This window comes from Dermochelys coriacea, chromosome 6 (genome assembly GCF_009764565.3).
Source record: "Dermochelys coriacea isolate rDerCor1 chromosome 6, rDerCor1.pri.v4, whole genome shotgun sequence".
Lineage (NCBI taxonomy): Eukaryota > Metazoa > Chordata > Testudines > Dermochelyidae > Dermochelys > Dermochelys coriacea.
In genome coordinates, this window is record NC_050073.1 from 113,746,489 (window position 1) to 113,769,619 (window position 23,131).

The 23,131-nt window shown below is 42.4% G+C and overlaps 2 protein-coding genes across 4 annotated transcripts in view; both read right to left on the reverse strand.

Moving 5' to 3' along the window:
• Nucleotides 1-9,709: 9,709 nt before the first annotated feature.
• On the reverse strand, nucleotides 9,710-16,864 carry AKAP5 (A-kinase anchoring protein 5). Of its 2 annotated transcripts, none has more exons than XM_038405440.2 (2): nucleotides 16,761-16,864; nucleotides 9,710-13,810 (listed from the first exon to the last, which is right to left on the reverse strand). In XM_038405440.2, the coding sequence occupies exon 2, from the start codon at nucleotides 13,180-13,182 to the stop codon at nucleotides 11,689-11,691; it is 1,494 nt and encodes a 497-aa protein (XP_038261368.1). In that variant the 5' UTR covers nucleotides 13,183-13,810; nucleotides 16,761-16,864; the 3' UTR covers nucleotides 9,710-11,688. The 2 variants fall into 2 exon arrangements, with proteins under 2 accessions (XP_038261368.1, XP_043373575.1); XM_043517640.1 differs by lacking the exon at nucleotides 16,761-16,864 and adding an exon at nucleotides 15,819-16,188.
• A 1,424-nt stretch (nucleotides 16,865-18,288) lies between these two features.
• Nucleotides 18,289-23,131, reverse strand: part of MTHFD1 (methylenetetrahydrofolate dehydrogenase, cyclohydrolase and formyltetrahydrofolate synthetase 1) — a 66,807-nt gene continuing 61,964 nt past the window's right edge. For both annotated transcript variants that reach the window (XM_038405437.2, XM_038405438.2), the window contains exons 27-28: nucleotides 19,501-19,609; nucleotides 18,289-19,308 (exon numbers count right to left, since the gene is read on the reverse strand). In XM_038405437.2, coding sequence (XP_038261365.1) covers nucleotides 19,520-19,609 — 90 coding nt within the window. In that variant the 3' untranslated portion in view covers nucleotides 18,289-19,308; nucleotides 19,501-19,519. The remainder of the gene's footprint in view (nucleotides 19,309-19,500; nucleotides 19,610-23,131) is intronic.

Below are 23,131 nucleotides of genomic sequence, written 5' to 3' on the forward strand. Positions count from 1 at the left end.
CAAATTAGTTTCCCCAACAATAACTGCACCAGGGACCTGTTCCATGTGAGAGTCAGCTAAGATAGTGAAAGTTCAAAGTAAGCCTCTTGAAATCGCAATGTGCTGTGTGTAACAAAGCAACACCATTTTGTAAAGCTAGAGGATTGTGTCTGTTAACTCTGAATATTCCACTTTTATTGGATGGTTCACCGGTCTGTCACTTCATGACTATTTGGAGGAGGTAGCTGTGCTGAAGAATGTCTGTGCTATGAAATTAAAAAAAAAATTGGTTTTATTTGGAAGTCCATTTTCTGTGTGGGTTTCACTATTATCATCCCTAAGCAATGAAGAAGTGTGACTACATGTGCAGATGAGTTCACTAATATCCAGCTGGCAAGGCCTTGTCCAGTTTGGCAGAGGAAAAGGGGTTCTGGCTCCCTTTAAGGGGGCCCTTCCCCACTGCCTGGCTAGTAAAGGGGAAATGCGGGAAGTTTACAAAGATTGAGCAGGGAAGAAGGGAAGCACAGGTCAGGGAGACTCTGCCCTTCCTGCTGCCCAGAAGAGAGAGTGTGTGTGTGTGGGGGGGGTGTATTTATACCTAGTGCAGCCCTGAAAAACCCCATGTGATCAGACTTGGTTGGGCAGCACCCATCCATAAAATCGCCAAAAGCACCAGGTTTCTTCAGGACCCACTATGGGCATTACTCTAGTTGTCCTTTTCTTTGGGTGCTGGGAAGGACCTTTTCTCTCACCACCAGATTGGCCAACCTGAGGGTTGTAGGTTTTTTTGTTTGTTGGGTTTTTTTGCAGAAAGTGGAGAAGGGAAAGGAAGAGATTGTTGGTTTTTGTTTAACCTTCTCCACAGCAGGCTGGGGTAGTGATTGAGGTTATAATTTTGCAACTTAGTAGGTTAAAACTAGTAGTGACTGGCCAGTGCAGGTACTTATTATGGCATGGATCCAGATATTGGATAAAAATGGCTTGGAAAAAGATTTGAAAGCCAGCATTCCTTAAGGGAACTGAGGAAGGGGTGTTTGACATCCACTACCAGTTTTAAGTACTAAACTGCAACATTATAAGTTATAACCTAACCCCCCATCCCAGTCCATTGGATCCCAGAGCTGTGGAGGGGAAGGCAAAAAAAAAAAACCAAAAAACCCAAACCCCACTTGGCCTTGGCCAAGGGGGTGGTGAGGGAAAATATTCCTTTTATAACTCTTCATCTAACAGGGGCCCAGCCAGGGACTGGCTCAGACAAGGTTGGGGATTATGTGGCAATGATTAAGGAATGAAGATGAGGTGCACTGTACAACTTCTTGCTGGGTACTTTCAGATATTTTAGGTGACTAAAGTTGTGGCCTAATTAAAGCAAATTAATTGCCTCCCAGCTTCTGGAGTGGCAGGACAAGTGCTGAGTTTCTTCTTAGGTACTGAGCTTGTAGCCATCCCCACGTCCTCCCTCTAAGCCCCACATTTTGTCCCATCTTAAAATTAATGCCACCTTGAAGCTGCGGGATAACATGGACAAGGCTAAATATACTGCTTTGGCAACTTTGCCTGAGTTAGGACTTGGTTGGCCAGAAGGTGGTACTGATGCACAACTTGACAAGTTTCTCCCTTGCCTGAGCTAAATTAACTGTTCATGCTTGGCTTAGCTGGGATCTGTGACCTGGGTTTCACTCTTCTTATCCCTCAGCCATGAAGAGAGCTGAGCTCAGCCTTCATCCTGCTTTTCTAGCTTGTTACAGATTTCACATGCATGGTCTTGGCACCTGACTATGTCAAGGCTATAAACATAGACAGCTTCCTAAGATTTCTTCAAGATTGGGAATGGGGGTGGGGTAAGCGAGTGATGTTTTCAGCAAAACTGGGTCTTTCCATTTCAGAGATGCAGCACACATACTGAAAGATGTTAAATAAAATTTGCATCAAACATGCTCTTTCAGAAGGGACCATGTTAGTTTTGCCATGGTGCAGTGAACTGAAATTACTGACCCATAAAATTGCACTAGTGAAACACTTTAAAAAAAAAATCTTGAAATGTACAGGATGCTGTGATGTGGAGGCTGACTGCAATTATCTAACATCACTGTGGATACAGACTTGCAAAACCTACCTCACCTTACGTTCAGACCTGTGGCTCTACAATTACAAAAAGGTCTTAGAGTGATCAACCTCCAATTACAGCCTTTTCCATATTAACCCTCTGCTAGTCCCCTGTCCTGAATCTTCAGACAGCAATATACCTTACCAGTCAGAAATTAAACTCCTATTTCCTTTTACAGGGAACCTGAAAGCGATAATGTCAGTCACACAACTCCAATTGGATTTTTCAATCAAAAGAACACTATTCCTGCTGTTAAGCTGGCTGTGCCAGAAGGGCCTGTAACTGACTGGTGTTCCTGTCAAAGGCAGCCACAGGACAAACAATAAAAGAGCAATTAAAAACTTGGAGACAAATGTAATGAAGCTAGACTATGGGCTGACTGTTTATGAATGACAACAAGCCAGAGCTTAAAGCACCAAAACGTAATTACATCATTTATAAGGCTCTGAGGTGTTTCCACTGATCAAATAAATAGCCAAGGGCCCAGCTTCAAAGACACAGAACACCTCTCCTAATTGTGAAATTACTGTTTCCGATGCACATTGTAACCAGATGAATGGCTCCTTGATGTAAAGGGGATGAGTGCGGGGCCTAGTTTTTCATTTTATGCCAAACACGTGAAAGAGACTTTGGGAACTGAAGCAAGCCAGGCATCAGGCCTGTCCCATGGAATGGAGTTATGCAACTTTATGGGCAACTTTTTCTCTAGACACCTGTTGATCAATTACTTGAACAACAGTTGTAAGGACTTTGAACAACAGTTCCTGTGTTAGGGTCAGGTTGCAGTCCATGCAGGGGAGGGAGGGTGTGTAAGGCCTGCCCCCAAACTCCCCTACACTTGACACCTGCATTGTGTGCGCAGCCCCTGTTCCAGCCTCTCCCCACTCCCCAACCACAGACACTATGGTGGCCACTGGCCAGTGCAGTTATATCAACATGCTCGGGGAAGCAAGCTGTGCCAAGCATAGAGCTGGGGCAGATTGCTGGGGGGGGGGGGGAAAGAGGGCACAAAGGAGGAACAGCAAACCAGATTGTAAAAGCTTTTACGAGGGAACACCCATCCAACCCTATATTTAACAGGTTTTTTTTTCCAGCAATGGTGAGATTATTAATTTTCCTTGTGTGCCTGTGATAAAGGCCCCCCCTTGCCCTCAGTGGCAAGTTGAGCCTAAATTCAGCAGCACACCTTGGCATGCCCTCCTCTCTGCCCTGCTCCACCAGCCCTGATTCTGGCAGCCTGTTATGGCAGGCACCCTGAATCATTGATAGTTCTGCTGCAGCGTCAGGTCGAGTCAAGAAGAGAGACTTGCATTGCATTCAGTGTGCCCTGAATAGTACAATCAATTCAGCATTTCTTGGGCTATTGATTTGGATAGTAAATTCAATGACATTTTAATTTCAGAATGTTTCTCCATCATTTCTCCTGCTGCCAACCTGTTCTGATTTCAATGCAGGATGTCGATGATGCACAGCTGCTTTAGAGAAGCTGTCAAGGGAAAAGCAGCGCTAAAGGCACTCAGAAAAAAGCAGGGGGCTGAGTTTTTGTAGCAACAGGGAGATGATGCATCATTCCCTCTCCCTTGTGGGCAGGAATGGAGATGATCTGAAATGGTGTGTGTGGGGGGGGTTTGAACATTTCACTCCTACCCTCTCCCCCCACTCAGCAATATCTCCCCATACAGATCTATCATTGCTGAGCACAGTGACAGACACACACCTCATCTAGAGCTTTCGGTACGCCCATCAGCAGTGAGCATTCAAATTTTGACATTTAAATTGTCAAATTTCAAGGTTAACATTCTGAGACCCACTGTTGCCCTTAGCTAATAGGCACACAACTTCCAATGTGTGTCCACTGAGAATTCGGCACCAGGGCTAGCTCCAGAGAGGGATTTAGGCACCTAACCCAAAATTTAGATTCTCAAAGGTGTGCTCAGCTGCAGCCCAACCTTGTAGGTGCCTAAACTCCCTAGGCACCCAAGTTTCCCACTGTAAAGTCCCCTGTCTCCATTTCCGCTGATGTGCACTTACAAAACTGCTCACATCGGATGGTGCTGAGAAGTCAGGCCCCTCACTCACACATAAGCTCCAGCAGAAACCTCAACCCCTCTGCCTTGCTCAACTGCAGGGCCCAGTCCAGTAGGTATTCGCAGCGTATGCCTAGAGGAGGTGGTGGTAGTGCCATCTTACATCTATAGCACTCCCCTAGGATGGGGGAGAACCAGGTTCAAAATCTTTCTCTGCCTGGCGTGGAGCAGGGACCTGAAGAGAGGTATCACCCCATCCCAGGGAAGTGCTCTAATCACTGTGCTGTAGGGTATTTTGGGGGTTGGTTTCTCTCACTCTCTGCTGTTGAAGGGGTCAGGTCCCAGTCTCTGCTCCCTTACTATTTAATATTTCATACAAAGTGGAACATACAAATTTGAAACTGGGTCTCCCACATTTCAAGTGAACGCTCTAATCACCGAGCTCTTGCGTAGGAAGGGGATGCCAGCTGTATCACCTCTTCCTCCATTCTTTGCCAGAAAGGAAGGACCTGGCTTCGGTGCCCAACTCCAGGAGAGGGTTCACAGCTGTGAAGCAGAAATACATGCCCCAGCCCAGAATTAGGCACCTTTGAGAATGGGCATAGCTGTGAACCCTCTCCTAGAGTTGGGCACCTAAGCCAGGTCCTGCGCAGCGTGCTGGCTTCTGTGAATCCCCTCCTTAGGCACCTAACTCCCCCCACATCTCAGGAAGCCGAGGGACTGTCTTGTGGCTGAGGATTCCAGTAGGTGACAGGGGGCCTAAAGTTAGCCCTTTAATGCCTCCTTTGTGGATCTAACCCTTGGTTTAGGCTGCCTGAAAACTAAGGCTGACAGTATTGCATCAGTTTGTGTTGAGGGTTGTCTCTGCAACCATGTGGTCTAGAAATGGGCGGGGCAGGGGGAGGGCGGGAGAGGAAAAGAGGACAAGCAGGGGGGAAGTTGAATTAAAGCTTATATTCTTCAATGGGAATGGATTCTGCAGCTAATTGCACAACCCAGAATTGTGGGAAACATGCCTGCTATAAAATGTTACCTGCTCCCTCTGCAATGGCTGTCAGGCTTCCTCAAATACTCAGATCCCCTTACACAACTTGCAGAGTGCCAGATGGGATGATAAAGTCTCGTACCAGCTAATAAAGGAGTTTAGTTTGGAACTTTTTGGGAAACTTCATTATATCGGCTTCCCCACAGTTATTCTTGTCTTAACATGTGTCTATTAGACAGGTAATACTATGTGTTACTGAGCTGTCACTAATACGGGTCAATGAAGTGTCACATTTTAAAGCCCTGTCCACACAAGAATCTGATGTAATGGCACCAATGACAAAAAGCCTTAGGATACACTGGTCATGGACTGGCTTGCTGGTTTTTTCCATGCTTTTCGAGCCTAGGTCAAATTCTCCCCTCCTCCCCTGATTTGTACAAGTTGTGCTGTACACACCGTAGAGCTTATTTGCACACAGATTTGCCATAGCGATGGCTTCTTCACCAGCAGTATCGCCTTGCTGTTAACTTCTTCAGCAGCGCCTCTAGAGGCCTCCTAAGAACACAGTGCTAGTTAGCTCATATAGGTGTCTGTATACTGGTGCCCAGCCAGGGCAACGAGATATGGCTGCAGCTAGATGCCAGGATTCAGAATGGGACCGTTGTGCTCAGAACTGCCCACCTTTGCTTTCGCGAGCTGCATGCAAACTGTCAGTGCCTTAGACACCCTGCAACACACTGCTTCCCGAGCCTATAGCTCTGCCCCACATGTGACGCCTTTCTTGGAGTGTCAGGGGCAGGGCAGCAGAATGGGGCTTCCTTCTCTGCCCCAGGAGTGACAGCAGGCCCTCCCCCACCTCCACTTCTCTTTCCCTCACCCATGAGACAAGTGGGGCAGCACTTACCTCAGTAACCAAGCAGAGGCTGCTTAGGTGAGTGGGCCAGGCCTATCGCACTTTGCTCCTGCCACACAGTTCTTTGCTGGGATGGTGTCCACAGGTCCTTCAGAGCAGAGGATCTTAGAGTTGCCTGGGGGCAGCTCACACCTATCAGTGCTATTGCCTCAGGCTCTCTGCAGACATCATTGCATCAGTTACTTGCTCTTATTAAAATGAAAGCCGAGATTCTGATATAATCACGTGACTCCAAGGGCTGAGCCCCTTCACACAGGCAAACACTTCCTATGTCTCAATCCAGCCCGTTCATGAAGCAGCACTCCTATTGTGAGATGTAACCAGAGAGCAGCTATTAATTTATAATTATGAGTCCCCAATCATCTCCCCCTAAAATTCAAAATTACTGTTATGAAAAGCCAAGAGAATCCAGGGAAACAAAAACGAATAAGAATCACAGTGTGAAGATGAATACAGATGATTTCAAGATGCAGTACACCCCAGCTTCCTTGACAGACACTGGTGGTCAGAAGTAATTACAATAACCTAAGGATTACATTAGCAGAGAATTGTTTCAATGAAAATATGCATTCCTTCTGTCATGGCTGGGTTTGAAACAAACAAGGGAAAACTAAAAAGAAAAGGAGTACTTGTGGCACCTTAGAGACTAACAAATTTATTAGAGCATAAGCTTTCGTGAGCTACAGCTCACGAAAGCTTATGCTCTAATAAATTTGTTAGTCTCTAAGGTGCCACAAGTACTCCTTTTCTTTTTGCGAATACAGACTAACACGGCTGCTACTCTGAAAAAAGGGAAAACTAGAATTCCTAAATACCTGGCTAGAGTAAAACTGAGGTAGCTCCTCGCTCTACTGAGAATCTGTCCACATCTTTTCTCTAGGAAAGATTTCAGACTCATCACCTAGTTACATGTCATTTTGCCACCTACCTTCCTGTGTCTTAACTCTGTCCCACCTGACATAGCCATACAACCCTCTGAATCAGAACTAGCGAGCACAAAAGTATAATGACAAAGTGCAATCTGGAAGTTCGTGTTAAAGAATTATGCTATGTTATAAGTTTTATAAAAACTGATGATCTTTTTGAGGAAAACATAATGGCTGGTGAGTTTTTGGATCCATCAATTAGGTCCATTTTCCATTTAGCTTAAATATCACATATATTTATTTTTTTCCTTCTGGATTAGGATTCATTTACTTGTGTACATTTGTGAAACAGCTCTTGCACTTTCATAAAAATGATCAACAATGTCCAACTCACTCTGTGGATTTCAGTGGTGCTACATGGATTTGTAATAGCTGGGGACCTGGCCCCACATAGTTCATTCATTTTAGTGTCCTACTGTACTTGTTGAACCATTTACCAGAAGTTTTCACAAGGATCATTTAAACTAACATGGTTGCTTTCTGCTCACTATTACCACAATACAGTTGAGCCTAGATGGTGAATTGTTCTAAAAGCTCTTTAAGTTTGTATTAAAAGTAATATATTTAAATACTCTTCCTTCTTTGTTGCTTATATTAAAAAAAGCTGTAAGAAAATAAAATATTGAACATGACATTGCAAAGTACCAATGGGCAACTTGTTGGACAAGAAAGATGAGTCTGCCAAGGGTCATGTTGGAAATGTTGGGGGAGAGAAGTAGGAAGGAGTGATTAGAGGGAAGGGGAAAAAAAAAAAAAAGCATTCATTCAGACAAATACCAGGCAAAAACCACTTCCACAATTCAAAGAGGCAGCAGACCAACAGACTACTGAAACAGAAGCAATATGGCTGGAAAAGAAAGTAACGTACGTGCTCAGAGTCAGACTGTAAGCATTAGAGGTTAACTAGCATATGGTTTCTTTTAACCACCAGTGAAAAAACACAGTCTTTTTAAAAACTTCCACAATACCTTATATCTGCAGCTCTTGCATAGCCAGGCAATCATATGCTTAGGGGTTTCATAGCCCAGTTACATCCACACAACTATAAAACAAACTTACCATTCTTTATTCAAGAGGCTACCGTTCTTTGTTAGTAATAAACTAATAACCCTTCTGTCTGGTCTTAACAGAGGGAGGCTGTGAGACTTAATTAATTCATGTTTATAAAGTTGTATGTTCTTTGTGATGTCCTGCGATAAAAGTGCAATGAATGAAAGCGCAGAAAAATTGCAAGTATTTACTATTACATACTGTAAAATACTTACGTGAAAGATGCTAAATAAAGGAAGAAGGGTGCTAGGGGTTGTTTGATGTATAACACAAATTAATCTCATTTGCTACTGTTGTTAGCACTAAAAAAAAGTCTGAAAAATATAAGAACAGTGAGCCAAATGCAGGTCTGTATAATGGGTGCAATTCGACTAATTTCACTGGAGTTGCACCTTCTTACACCAGGACTGAACTTGACCTAGTATGTCTGAAACCCACGCAGCCTAGTGAAATTATTAGTCAAAATGAAGCCACTAATTATATCTAACACATTAAAAATGGGTCACATTTGCTTTGACACACAGTAATCAAAGTTAAGCCTTTGTGAAAAGGACACATTTGCTTAGATATTCTCAAAAGTTCTAGCAATGTCTAGAAAACCTGTTTCTACTCACTGTACGGATGGATGCCTGAGTAGCTAGAAGTATTCAAATCTGGATAGGTGATCTTTACTGTAGATTAATCTTTCAATGTAAAATCACTATTTCCTGCATAGCCACCCAGTCAATCACAATGCAAGAAAACAACAGGTGTATTCATTTGTAATAAAGTGCTTGTTAGTTATGTATCCAGTTATAATGGAAGGAAAAGCTAGCTACAGCGCAAAAGGATGGCCAACACAAACCTGAACATGTATCAGTAGTGAACACCTGTAGGCCCAAGGTTGGAGTACAAATGTATTTTTGTCACTCTCTAATTTCCTAATCACAAGTTTCGTATCATTTTCTTTTAAATATCTACACTGGCCAGTTCCTCAGCTGGTCTACATCAACATGAAAACCATCTGAAATTAATCTCAATGGAGCTATGCTGACTCACACCAGCTGTCCCACTACGGAGTAAACTTTTATCCATTTCACAGAGCACATGACATTCTCTTTCACAGCCTACAGACCTTCCAGAATTACACTGAGCTGCAGCTTTCCCTCCCTCCAGCAGTGATCTATCAAGACATCTAGTGCAAGTCCATTAGCTCAAACAAGCCTCTTCCTGCATTTCTGTGTTGTGCTGGAGAACGCTGGAAGAGTTCCAAAGTTGTGTAAAGTGCTGAAGAGCCATTTTTAAATTATGCCACAATATTTGCAGGGAACGGTATAAAGCACTAATCCATTAGTGTTACAGATATTGGATCAGTGATACTCTGATCCAAACTACAGTTAATCAAATACATTCATAGAAAAGAAAGTTTAAACATTTTTTCACACCTCTCGATTTAAGACTGGCGTTCTGCACATACACACAGAAGCATGCCCTGGTGTTCATTGCTTATTTTCAGTGTGTGCCATTGAGTGTGTGCTCTGCCCGGATTCTCTACCTCCAATGTTTAAAATGTGACTGAGCACTAGTTCCTAGGGAAAACTATAGCCCTTGTATTTTAACACAGGATCCATATACTGTCCTGGGAGGAAAAAAAGATTGCCAAAATTGCAAATGGTCAATGCACAATTGCCAAGTGAGGTTGCTCTCTCTGCATCAGCTCAGAAATATGCACAAGAATGCATGTTTTCAGGAGAATATGGTTGTTTATTTGTCTGCTGCAAATAAATTATAGCCCAATGACCCACATTCATTCTTTACAGATTACAATCAAAAGGTTTCTTTTTAAAGAGCTGGTAATGAACAGGGCAAATGATACACACACACACTTACTGTATATATTATACAATATACAGAAAAACTCTCACAACAAAGCATTTGATATTTTCTGTCAATGACAAACCTCTTTCAGGATACAGCTATGGCAGGTGTTTAAGGGCCTGATCTGAAGTTTTTCTGACTACTTCAATGGGAGCAGGATTGGGCCATTCCAGCTCAAAGCAGCAATACCCAGCAGTTAAGAACATAAGAACGGCCCTACTGGATCAGACCAAGGGTCCATCTAGCCCAGTATCCTGTCTTCCAGCAGTGGCCAGTGCCAGGTGCCCCAGAGGGAATGAACAGAACAGGTATCAAGTGAGCCATCCCCTGTCGCTCATTCCCAGCTTCTGGCAAACAGAGGCTAGGGACACCATTCCTGCCTATCCTGGCTAATAGCCGTTGAGGGACCTATCCTCCATGAATTTATCTAGTTCTTTTTTGAACCGTTATGGTCTTGGCCTTCACAACATCCTCTGGCAAGGAGTTCCACAGGTTGACTGTGCGTTGTGTGAAGAAATATTTCCTTTTATTTGTTTTAAACCTGCTGCCTATTAATTTCATTTGGTGACCCCTAGTTCTAGTGTTATGAGAAGGAGTAACAACACTTCCTTATCTACTTTCTCTATACCAGTCATGATTTTATAGTTCAGAATACAATGCCAATGATAGTGTATTCAAATGAAACTGCAAGGAGAAATTAAGTAGCATAATGCAGTTACACACAGATAGGATGGATTTGTTTGCTGAAGTTCAGAAGAGCTATGAAGCGGGGGGGGGGGAACCCTAAGACTTATTAAAAAAATGCTGGCTGCAGTCAAGGGCATTAGCAGTAATTAAACAAAAAATGCTCAAGTTAAAACAGACTGATTGGAGACCATTGCAAATGCAGGAACTATTTTAACCCTGAGGCAATATTGTACCACTAGTGCACTAGCAGCTCATTCCTATTTATATTACATACTACATATTAAAAATGTGCTAAAGCAATGGGTAGGCCTCAGCACTCCAACATTATAAAAACAAAGGAAGGCATCAGAAGAGAATATCAGTAACTTGCTCACTTAGGCCCAAACTTGCACTACTGATGTAACTGGAAGTTTTACCATTGACTTCAATGGCACCATTCTTTGGCAACCCCATGCCTGTGGGTCAGATACACTTGTACTTAGTGCATGACCACAACGCGGTATGAGATGCACAAGACATTCTGGGCAGTGGAATAGGCCAAATTACATGATGCACTCTATATACCTGCCTCATTTTATACAATAATAGCATTGACATGGCAGTTGAGATTGTAGTATTTTTTTAAAAGAGTATGTGCATCTTGAGACATTGACCCAATCCTGCAAGGTTCTGAACATGCTCAACTTGCACTGAAGTCAATGGGCCCAATCTTGTTGACATTGAAATCAATGGCAAAACTCCAACTGATTACGATGAGTACAGGTCCAATATAGTTGCGAGTTCTCAGCAACCCATAATAAATAAAATGTAAACAATAGGAAAAAAATCTAAAATATATAATGACATAATAGAGCCCCCAAACTGCAAAAGAGACAATAAATTGAAATATAGCCACTAAAACAACTTATCTTTTCCACAGCTATCAACAATCACAATGTTTTAAAGCCCAATCTCATGAGCCTGTCAACACTTTGCAGGACTGAGTCCTTATTCTTGGATCCATTTTACATATACACAATGGCCTATCCAGCATGCAGAAATACACTACACACAGACCACAAATACCTAAGGAGTTAAGACTTTCTAGCCTTTCATCTTGGTGCTAAACAATTTTAAATTGCTGCTGAGTCATACTATATTTTGGGGCATTCTTGTCATTACAGAACACTGTTATGTTTACTATGGTCCAAAGCCATTTCATTAACCAGCTGTTCTATAGAGGACTGAATCGCTGCCTTAACAAGTGAAGCAGCAGTTTCTATCAGAAGCAATTCATACTGTTCTGAAGTTTCGTGTTCCTGATCACTAAGACCATTGGGTGACTGAGCAGGAGAACTGACTTTAGCCTCCCTCCTGGGGCCACTGCCTGCTACTAAGGCCTCTTTGCGATTAGCAAGTTTACTGAAATTGAGCTTCCCACTTATTTTTTTATTCCCCTTTTGCTTATGTTCACATGAAATTGAAGACAGTTTGCAGTCCTGGTTCGACTCCTCTTCATCAGGCTCATCATCTGCTTCAGTAATTGTAATCACAATGCTCACTCCACTAGTGTCCTTGTTTTCTTCTAATTTCAATTGTTCATTTAAACAGCTCTGCATGCTTACTGCATCATCTTTAAATGCCGATTGATTGAAACTCATTATTCTCTCTCTGGATTTACAGTCTTCACTAGCATTTATGTTCCTTCCAGACTCTCTACATTCAAGCCCTGTGTCATGGATGTTATTTATTTCTTGTACCTCTGTGGCTTCAGCTACTCTATCTGGTAGGTCCTTAGAAATATTAGCACTAAGGGTGGTATTGAGATCAACTCCCTTGTTTGCTACAAGTGTATGTTCAGGAGTTTCATGTAGGCTCTTCTGGTGTAGCTCTTCCTGAAGCATTATAGCAACTGCCTCTGAATTTGTTATTTCAGACTGAACGATGCACTGTGTGTGTTGATCATTGTCTGGTCTGGACTCTACCAAAAGCGCATTCTTCCCAGTGGAATTAAGTGAGTTCCTGTCACTTTTTTCAGAGGCTTGGCTGAAGGATTGATCCATGCTAGATTTGACTGTTATTGCCAAATTCTCTGGTTCACTGTTAACTTTATTCAAAATGCCCATCAGTTCATTTGCTTTAACACTGCAATCTGATTCTTCTGTTATTTCAGAATGGCTGGGTTTTTTCTTGCCTCTTGAGAACCGTATACAGGGAATTTTAAGCCCAGAACTAACCCGATTCTTTAGAAAACTTTGCAAGCCAGGATCCTCAGCATTTATCTCCAGTTGCACTTGAGAATCAGAGTGTGTCTGCTTCCTTGAAGATTTTGACCTTCTCTTAGGTGTCACTAGACGTTTTATAGTTGTCCAGGTTCCCCTTGATGACTGAGATTGGTTGGAAACTTCCCCTTCTCCAGGGGCTGCACTGATGGATTGGCTAGTATGTTTCAAGGTTACAGAGTCTTCTTCACAGACACCTTTCATCTCCAATGCCTTCTTACATGACTTCTTTCTTTTCTTAAAACAAAACATTGTGAGTTTTTCTGCCTGTTCTTCAGTTGAAGAGCACAGTTTTGCTGCACTAGGATTTTCTGATTGTGCTGTGTTTTCCATTTGAATTTCTTTAGCTGCCTTCTCCATATTTGTTGTCCTGCCTTCTAATTTCTTCATATATTTTTCTTTTTTATTAACCCATCAGATAAATTAATTGCAGGTAAGCTCAGAGTGCAGTTCTTTGAAATTTCATCCAAAAACATGACATTACTTTTGTGAACTGATGAGGTGTTATGCAAAGAAATGTTCTGAATGACTTGTTACACTACATTTATATTTCCACTATGACTTTTTTTTCTTACCTTTCCTGAGAGAAAGACTTACTGGATAGATTATAACACACTTTACTGTAGTTTATAAAATAGGTTCAGTTTCATCTCTGGGATGGCCAACCTGAAACACTACTTGATACGATGATATTATTTCAGCAACAGTTTGACTTTTTTAAAATGGATGTTAAATCAGATCAAGAATTGACCGTTTTCATTTTACGATGGGCATCAATCAAAAACTACTACTTGCTAATATGTTCATTATTGCACATTCTTTGAGCAATTGTACTGAAATGATATTAAAAAAAAAAAAGATACACCAAGTGGCCTTATTTTGCCTCCAGTGATAGGGTCAGCTGTTTTTCTCTTTCCTTCTTTGCATTTCATTTACTTTCAATTCATATTGCAAGGTTTGCCATTTATGTTGAAAAATATGGCATAGGCTTTCATCTCTTGAATTGCTTCATTTGCATCTGCAACAAAACAAACAAATGATGAAAAACAATGTGGTAAAAATGGATATACAATTTGTGTTTATAAGAACTGGGTAATTTTTCAATTTTGTGAATTTCATTTCTAAAACTCTGTGTTCTGTGTCCTGATATATGTGTGCGCGCACGCTATTCTATGCTCAAATACACTCTTGTAATCAATGGGAGCTGTATTTCAATATATGAAGGCAAAATAGGGTTTCAAGAGTTACATAGGAGAACTACCACACGAATCTTGCATATATATGAATTTTTATGTGGGTAGAAAGGGAAGTTTATTTTAATATTTCACTTGTTAGGAAAATGTTTTTCCCATGAGAAACACTTTCCCCTTCTGACCCATACGCACTCATAAATTCCCCCAAGGGAAATTCTGAATTGAGATATCAGATATTTTTATTCTTAATGCACAAGATGATCATATGCAGCTCTATAAAATATAAAATGGAGGGTTTGAGAGTTATAAAAGAGAAGCTTCCTTCATACAGTTTGGTTTATTTACAGTGTGTGCAAGTGTTCCATGGCAACCCCACTTTCACAGAGCACATGTTCATCATAAAATGTATGTAACCCTTCTGAACATTCCTGAATATAAAGATACAAACACACATTATAGCATACTTACATATTTCTCAGTGAGTACATGGGATCCTCTCTCCTTGGATAACTTTGGGAAATTCTTTATAAATATTTTCTTTTTTGTCCTACTTTTTAAAAAACACTATTGTATGTATGTTTTAAAAAACTAAATTTCTAAATGCAATAATTTACTTATCTAACATTATTTGCTGTGGCTTAGGGATGCAACAACATATAAAAATACAGGCAAAGCAATGCACCGATATTTTATTATGAATTCAAGTCACTGAGATGCAATCAATTTGTATAGGGGCAAAAAATAATGTTTTGCCACAATTATTTGTCAATCTTTGCTTTCCCCTAAACCTTACTCTTGAGACCACATGTGCTATGGAGACTATCTGCAATCCAGAATATGGAATCTGTAACTGACACAAACACTGATTTTGGAAAGGAGACCCAGACAAGCATTCCTTAATCATCATTAGTTTCCCCCTGCATCGACATTACTGTATTTCTGGCTGGAAAGACAAGGAAATGGATCTGTCTGAAGAAAACAGCCAAGAGAAGATTAGGTGTCTTTTCCAGTCTCACTCTCTTTTTTTAATTTTTAAAGCAGGATGCCCTGGGATCACTTCATGACATTGCTCACATCATTGTGCAATTCTAGATCAAATGACACAGTAAGCATTACATCTCAGTGCTTTCACCTCTTGTACACTCCATGTGCCTGGCAATTTATTTCTTGAATGGCAGAAAAAAATGGATGCTGATTATTAGCAATCTTCAGGCTAGTGGTGTCTGAAATTGCACAGAATGAGAATTACAAAGTGCTTAGTACCTTGCTGAATTGAAGCCTTAATCAATAACCGCTTTTCTGAATGAATCTTTCTCAGTTAATTTTTTTTAAATAGAAAATAAAGGAAATAGAAATGTTCAGATTATAGAAAAAGCCTTAGGATATCCATGCCAGCCAACAGACCCAGGCACCCACAATATAAACACCTTTGATTTAATTCAGGTTTCTTTATATGGTCTCCAAATCTCTGGAGGTGTCCTAAGCTATAGTATTTGCAGTGGAAATGGAAACATTTCTGGTAGTTTGCAAACACACCGTTTCCCAACAAATAGGTTCACCTTACATAAGACTGATGCTATGGCCAAAATTTTCAACCGTGTTGCTACAAGTTCAGCTCCTATATCATTATTCAGACAACTAAACAGGTGGGCTGACTTTCAAAGGTGCTGAACACTCCCAGCTCCCATTGTGATTAATAGGTGTTGTGGGTGCTCAGCACCTCTGAAAATCACGTCCTTTATTTTAGAATCCTAAATATGGATTTATTTCTCTAACTTTAGGCCCAGCGTTTGAAAACATTGGCCTTTGTCTTTATGATGCTACAGTACTCACCAAATCTTCAGCCAAAGCTTGCATCAACTTGATGTGTTACCCTGCCATACACAGGTTTCGGAGTAGCAGCTGTGTTAGTCCATACACCGACAGGGAAAGTCTTTCTAGGGAGCGATTGATGATGAAAAGCCTGGATTCCAGCACACTAATGCCAGAGATCCTTTAGTAATAATCCGCTACCTACGGCATGTAGGAAATGACAGAGATGGAAAACTTCTGCCTGTAAAGAGATCTATCAGCTCTATAAGCTGTGGAAAGGAAGAGAGGCTGCCGCAACACAAGTCACCTGTCTCCTTCATGTGCCAGCCACTGTAATGCAAGATGAAGCTAGAGGCAAAGAAATAGATGGGGGGCGGGGGAGAGAAGAAACATTCTCCCTCTGATTTTCCGTGTGCACAGGTCCCGCAACCGGAGCCGGGATCTGAAGCGCAACAGGGCTGGCCTGGCGGCAGAGAAGCTGAGCCCAGTGAATCTTCTCCGGCTTGCCCCGTTTTCAGTCTTCTCCCTTTGTGCCGGTTGCCCGCAGGTTTGGCAGGGGGCTGAGCCAGGAAGCGAGGGGCGCCGCGAGGCGCGCTCACCCTTCTCCCTCCCCGGGGTGCTCCAGGGAGGCTCCCGACTGCTCCCGCCCCCGGGAAGGCTGCAAAGGCGCGAGGAGGGCGGCTGCCCATCGGCTCCCCGGCGGCCAGCGCTGTCCCCTCCCCATGCCCAGGACTAGCCCGCTCCCTGGACGCGGAGCGCAGAGGGACCCTCTCTGCCCGCGGGCAGGCGGCTCCGCGCTGAGCCGGGGGTGCTGCACGAACGCAGCCCAGCGCCGTCCAGCTTCGCGGCCCGCAGCAAACCCTGCTCCAGCCCCAGGGCCCCCCAGCACGGGCCGACGTGGCGTGCAAGGGGCCGGGGGGCTCCCTGGCCCACGCAGGGCAGCGGGCCCGCCCCCGCTCTCACCTGGCGCCCGCTGCCTGCTCCGCCCGCTCCTGCTGCTGCCGCCGCCGCGGGGACCCGCCCAGCCGCTAGGCGGGGAGGAGGGAGCCCGGCACGCCCGCCCCGGGGCAGGGGACGCGGCCCGCTCGAGCCACGCCCCCGGCTCGGGGGGCTCCGGGCGGGAGAAGCGAAGGGGGCGCTGCAGCGGCTGCCCGGAGACGCACCTTGCGGTGCCCCCGCCAAGCCCCGGACCTCCGGCGGGCCGGCCCCTGCCGTGCAACCGGCCCCCGCCGGAGCCCGTCGCACCTGCTCGGCCCCAGCCGCAGCTCTCGGGGCCTGCGGTCACGGCTCCACCTGCCCCCGGGCTGCACCGCGCCCTGCACCGCCGTGGCAGGAGAGCACCGCCAACCGCCAAGGTTGTTAAGGCTCGAAGGTGCCACAAGGACTCCTCGTTGTTTAGCTTCAGAGCCCCCAATGCTCTGTGGAGAATGAATGCCTCCCTGAGCTGGCCCTAGCTTAAAGAGACGCTCATCCAAAGTTTGCTTTCAGCCAGTCCTCGTCCAAGAGGGCCCAGGCCCGTGTTTAGTTCTTCAAGAAAGGTTGTACAAAAGAACTGGAAGGGTAGGTGGGGGCTAGGAGAAGGAAAGAAAAGACAGGCTAAAAGGAACAAGATAAAGTTGGTAGAACGGAAGACTGCAAGAGGGAGAGGCTATAAGAAGTGCAGCCATGAGATGAAACAAGTTAGGTAGGCTCTAGCTCTATCTATTCAGGCATCCTGGTTCCAGAAGTGGCCTGTCCAGGATGCCTTAGATGAAGAAGCGCCTAGGGTGCCTAGCCACGTGCACTATTAAATATGGGGAGAAAATCCTTCCCGACCCCATGCAAGTGGGCTGGTTTATGCCCTGAAAATTAGTTCTCCTTGGAATGATGTTATATAAAGGAAAATTTAAATGCATCTCAGGGATTTTATGACAATTTAAATTACTCTAATTTCACTTTTGTGACAGCATTGTAATTGTTACATAATTATTCTCCTTGCTAGCTTGCTATATAGTGTGTGTGTGTGCGTGTGTGTTACAGATAAGCCCATGTACTGGTTGGTGCATACACCTACATCAACTCATTTTCCAGTCAGAGCAATTTTTTTTAACATATGCTAGATCCAGATCTAACACAAGCATATGGGCCTTGCAGTTTTACATGGAAAGAATTATCCAAAAATATTTAGCTGCTTGCATAGGCAAGTTATTCTAGCCACCAGACACAAAGAACTGGTGGTCTCACTTCAGATCTTTTAAAGTCAGAGTACATCCAAATCCACTGAACAAGTCAGGTAATTTATTTTCCTACAGCTGACATGCAGTTCCCCAGAAAGGAAACTGGATTAAATTTAAGATACAGTGGAGCACTGCAGGCTCAACAGTATTACTGCAATAATCACTTTTACTTGTCAATACTGGGACTGCTGCCATGTACCGTCCCCAAATTCATAATAAAAATAACTTCAACTTCATTAATCTCAATGCATATATTAAAACCCAGGGAACTCTTGAAGGATTTTAGCAATTTATTTGTGTTAATTATAAGTCTGGCAGTAACTACATTTTCACATTATGAAGTGATTTTTTGGTCTACTGTGACACACCCTGTTACAGACCATTTCATTCAGTGCTTGTGCTGTCTTTTCTCACCAAAAAAAGGGATTTCAACAAAAAGTTGTGACATTTACAAATCTCATCTCACTCATCAGACATCTATTAAAAACCACATATGGAACAGCTTCCCATCCCCAGCCAGAGCATGGAGATACGGTCTCCAAAAAGGCAAAGTTTATATGCTCCACTACCATTCACAATTTAGTAGGTAACAACAGAAACACAGATCACAGAGCTTTCTTAAGACTGGATCGAGTGCAGGCGCCCACAAAAAAAATTCAAAGCAGAAACTAATGGTCAGAAACTTTAGGGGAAGAACAGAAGCAAAGGGATTTTTCCCTACTACCTACTTTTCATTGAATTAGTGCAGTCTGATGGCACATTTTCTCTTTAATACTAGCAATGGATTATAGAATTAAGTGCAATAGGAAGATACAGTGCTCAGACTTTAAGGGATAAGGTGTACCTGTGCTCTAAAACACATTTAAAAACAACCAATTAAGCCCTGGATTGTTGCAAACATTGTACCAATCGAGAAATTGCAATTTTATTGTTACATTTTAATAAGTAAAAATCACAGAGCTTAGAAAGAGGGTATTAAAAACAAGCTTTGTATTTTGCTCCATCTGCAATTATAAAAAGGTAAAAGCAATAGGTTCATGAAGGCAATATAATTGAAAACATCAGTGTATATGATTTACAAGTTCTTATGCTCACTGAACTAAAAGTTAGCCTGAAATAAAATATTTTTTTAAAATTTATTCAGATTAAAAAAATAAATGCATGTATTTCATTCATTTCCAAATACTCCTTTCTCCTAGTCACTTCACGTATTGCATTTTCTCAGCCATATCTTATTTTGTCTTAAATCAGGGAATAACTGAGTTTGCATTACTCATCAAGTAATCTTCTGGTAGCTAGAAAGAAAAATGAAAACTTAATTACAAATAGATATATAGATATAAGATATCTATCATATCAAAGGCAACTTTTAGGAGGAATTATAACCAAATGCCATTGGAAACATATGGCTTCATAGTTAGATGTGAGAAAATCCCTTAACTCAACCCAAAGATTTGCAAGGCTCCTAGCCTAAGTAAGAGACTTACCTTTGGTTAACATTTCTTTTCAGAATAGCCCATTCACCTGTTCCGAGACTGGATCCAAGTCAATATCATAGAAACAGGGCCGAGTAGGAAGTCCTGGCATAGTACTCATCTAGCAGACGGAAGGAAAAGTGTGTTAGTGGAGAGAGCCTGGGATTGGGAGTTATGAGGGCTTGGTTCTGTTTTTGGCTCTTCCATTGACTCAAGTGTGACTTTGTACAAATGATTTAGCTCAAGATTTGACAAAGCACTTAAGCATGTGCTGAAATTTAAGCATGTGCGTAGTTCCACCGATTTCAATGGAACTACTCATATGCTTTAATTAAGCTTTGCTGGACAAGGCAATAACTGTGCCACGATTTCCCTGTTAGTAAGATGGGGTGGAGATCTCAATACCTCACAGAAGCGCTGTGAGGCGTTCATGTATGTCTGCACGTTGAGCTGGATGTATAAATTCTAGCTTGAGGTGACACAGCTGCACTAGCTCCGATGGAGCAAGCGGGCTAAAAAAAATAGAGTACAGGTGAGTCTCATCTTACATTGGGGATACGTTCCACAGGCAGCGAGTAAAGCAAAAATCATGTATAGTCAAAATTACATTGAGTCTAATGGCGGGCAGAATCGCCCGCACTACAGGTACAGTATTTAAATTGTTATTCTTCTCTTTTTTGTTTTTGCCAACTGTGCAAAGCTGAATTTGCGCATGTTAAATGCGCGCAAGACAAGACTCGCCTGTACAGCGTGACGATGTGAGGGGCTAGTCACCATGAGCACATACCTGTCCAAGAAATACTCAGCACAGCTAGCCTCTCTCGCTGCTGTGGCTACATTCTATTTTTAGCACACTAGCTCTGATCATGCTAGAATGGTGATATCTCCTCAAGCTGGAAGTCACACCTCCAGCTCACAGTGTATATACACATAATAAACATGTCAGAAGTGCTCTGAGAGCCAAGGATTGAAGGCATTACCTACGTACCCAGTACTGACTTGGAAAAGAGACTGATTTTAAGACAGAAGCTGGGCTTGCACTGAGGAGGGGAGGGGCAACTCACTTCCACTGGATGGAACAGCCAGTCACATTAAACTGTATGGAAGTTCTGAGAGCTGTTTTAAAGTCAAGATAGTGGTGCACTGGCCGAACAGAGTGAGGAAGCTTGCACTACACCTGCCTACACAAGCCAATGCCATCGCTTGTTCAGTTGTCAAGCGCCAACATTCACAAATCTAGAGAGTTTAAGGCCAGAAGGGGCCATTAGATCATCTAACCTGACAGCTGTAGAACCTCACCCAGTTACCCCTGTACTGAGCCCAATAACTTGTGTTTGACTAAAGCGTATCATCCAGAAAGGCAGCCTGTCTTGACTTAGAGACCTCAGGAGATGGAGAATCTACCACTCCCTTTGGTAGTTTGTTCCAGTGGTTAATAGTCTTCACTGTTCAAAATCTGTGCCTTCTTTTTAATTTGAGTGTGTGTCTGTCTGTCTTTGGCAGTCAATCATTGGTTCTTATTATGCCATACTCTGCTAGGTTAAATAGCTCTTTCATGGGAATTAAAAATTGAGTACCAAAGTACTTGTGCACTGTAATCATGTTACCTCTCAATCTCATTTTTGCTAAACCAAACAGACTTAGCTGTTTAAATCTTTGTTTGGCGTTTTCTTCAACCCTCAAGTAATTTTTGTGGCTCTTCTTTGCACTCTCCAATCTTTAAGAATTAACATCAGAACTGTACATACTATTCCCGTATCAGTCACACCAATGCCATATACAGAGGTAAATCACCTCCCAACTTATACTCACTCCTCCTCCTCTTATACATTCAAAGATAGCATTCAGTCATTTTGCCACAGCACTGCCCTGGGAGTTAACATTGAGTTGCTTGGCCACTACGGCCTATAAATCCTTTCCAGAGAGCCACTGCTTTCTAGAATACAGCCCTCCATGCTGCAGGTATGGCCTGCATTCCTTGTTCCTCTACATATTACATTTCATTTGACCGTATTAAAACATTCTGTTTAAATGAGCCAAGGTTACCAAGTGATATAGACCACTCTGTATGACTGCCTGTCCTCACCATTAATTTACTTTTTTGCCAATATTTGTGTCATCTGAAAATCAGCAGTGATTTTATACTTACTTCCAGATCACTGATTCAAATGTTGAACAGTGTTGGACCTAGAACTGATCCCTATGGGAACCCATTAGAAACACCCCCATTTCATGAGGATTCCCAATTGATGACTGCTTTTCGAGACTGATCAGTCACCCCATTCTTATTCCATTTAATGTGTGCTTTACTGATATTGCATAGTGCTATTTTTTTAAATCAAAATGTCACGCAGTACTAAGTAAAACACTTTACAAATGTCTAGGTATATCACATCTACACAGTTGTCTTTGATAATCTTGTAATCTCAAGTAAACACCTCTTGTAAAGGAAAAATAGAAAACTGTTGTGCATAAAGTTAATCACAGTATTAAAAAATAAATTACACTGTGCCCTGAACACAACAGAACTTCAAAAACTGTACATCTCCACAGCAAACCATTTTCTCCATCAAACGGATCAGCATAGAAAGATGGGAAAGCATGCAGGATACCAGCTGCAATTATTTCTAATCTGTGCTTCCTAATGTCATAGATCTCATTGGCTTTAAATGATGTCACACACTTGTCCACGTACATTGTACTTTGTAGACAGGATAGATGAAAAGATGGCTCTGAATTAAATGGTTTCTTTAGTGTGGGTGACATTCATTGCTCTGTTTCTTCCTTGGGAAGGGCATAAAAAAGGTTGAGTGCTGATTTGACACCAGGAGATTTATAAGATTAAACTTTCCTTTCAAATCTTTGTCCTAGTTTAAGAGGATGTTAAAATGGCAGCTTCTTGTTTAATACAATAAATGAAAACACTTAAAGGGTGTTTTAAGAAGGTTACAAATGTGGCAGGGGAAAACAGTGGGTCCCCAATCCTGCAATTGACTGTGCCTACATGAACCCCTCTATTCACCTGGAAGTCAGAGGGGCTTCACATAGGCACAGGCAATTGCAGCATCAGGGCCTAAAATAATTCACTCCTTGATGTCCTAGAATTCAAGTAAATACTGTAGCTAACTTTCAGCATGACAATTGTTTGCTATCTCCTAAAAAGACCTCTTCTAGAACAAAGATTACTGTATGTCAAATCTCTGTCTATTACTCAGCTTCTTACAAAACTAAATTCACCTTCTAAAATGACACAAAAATGTTATGCATCAGCAGCATCTTACTGAGAAATTTACAAATCCAAGTTTGTTTTTTAAAAAAAGGACATACTGTCCTGATTTTCCCCACAAAATTCAGCATCTTTTAAGTCACTTTGCATCGTTACACAGTACATTTTAAGAGAACATTCATAGAGATGATCATTAACAATTATTCATATATTTTTATTGTCGTTCTGGTGTTCTCAAAACTAGATGTAAATGAGGGTGTGGGGTGTTTTCCTTAATGTGGACACTGAAAAGCTGAAGAATGCAGAGTGATTATCATTGCTTAGTTATGCATGGAGAGGCACTGAATCCACCCACAGGATTAAAAAACAAACAAACAAGCAAACAAAAAAAGGCCCAACAATCAAGCGATTATATAT

Excerpts from the sequence above, each read along its gene's own strand:
- AKAP5 (XM_038405440.2), bottom strand. The coding sequence starts at position 13,182 with ATGAAGAAATTAGAAGGCAGGACAACAAATATGGAGAAGGCAGCTAAA.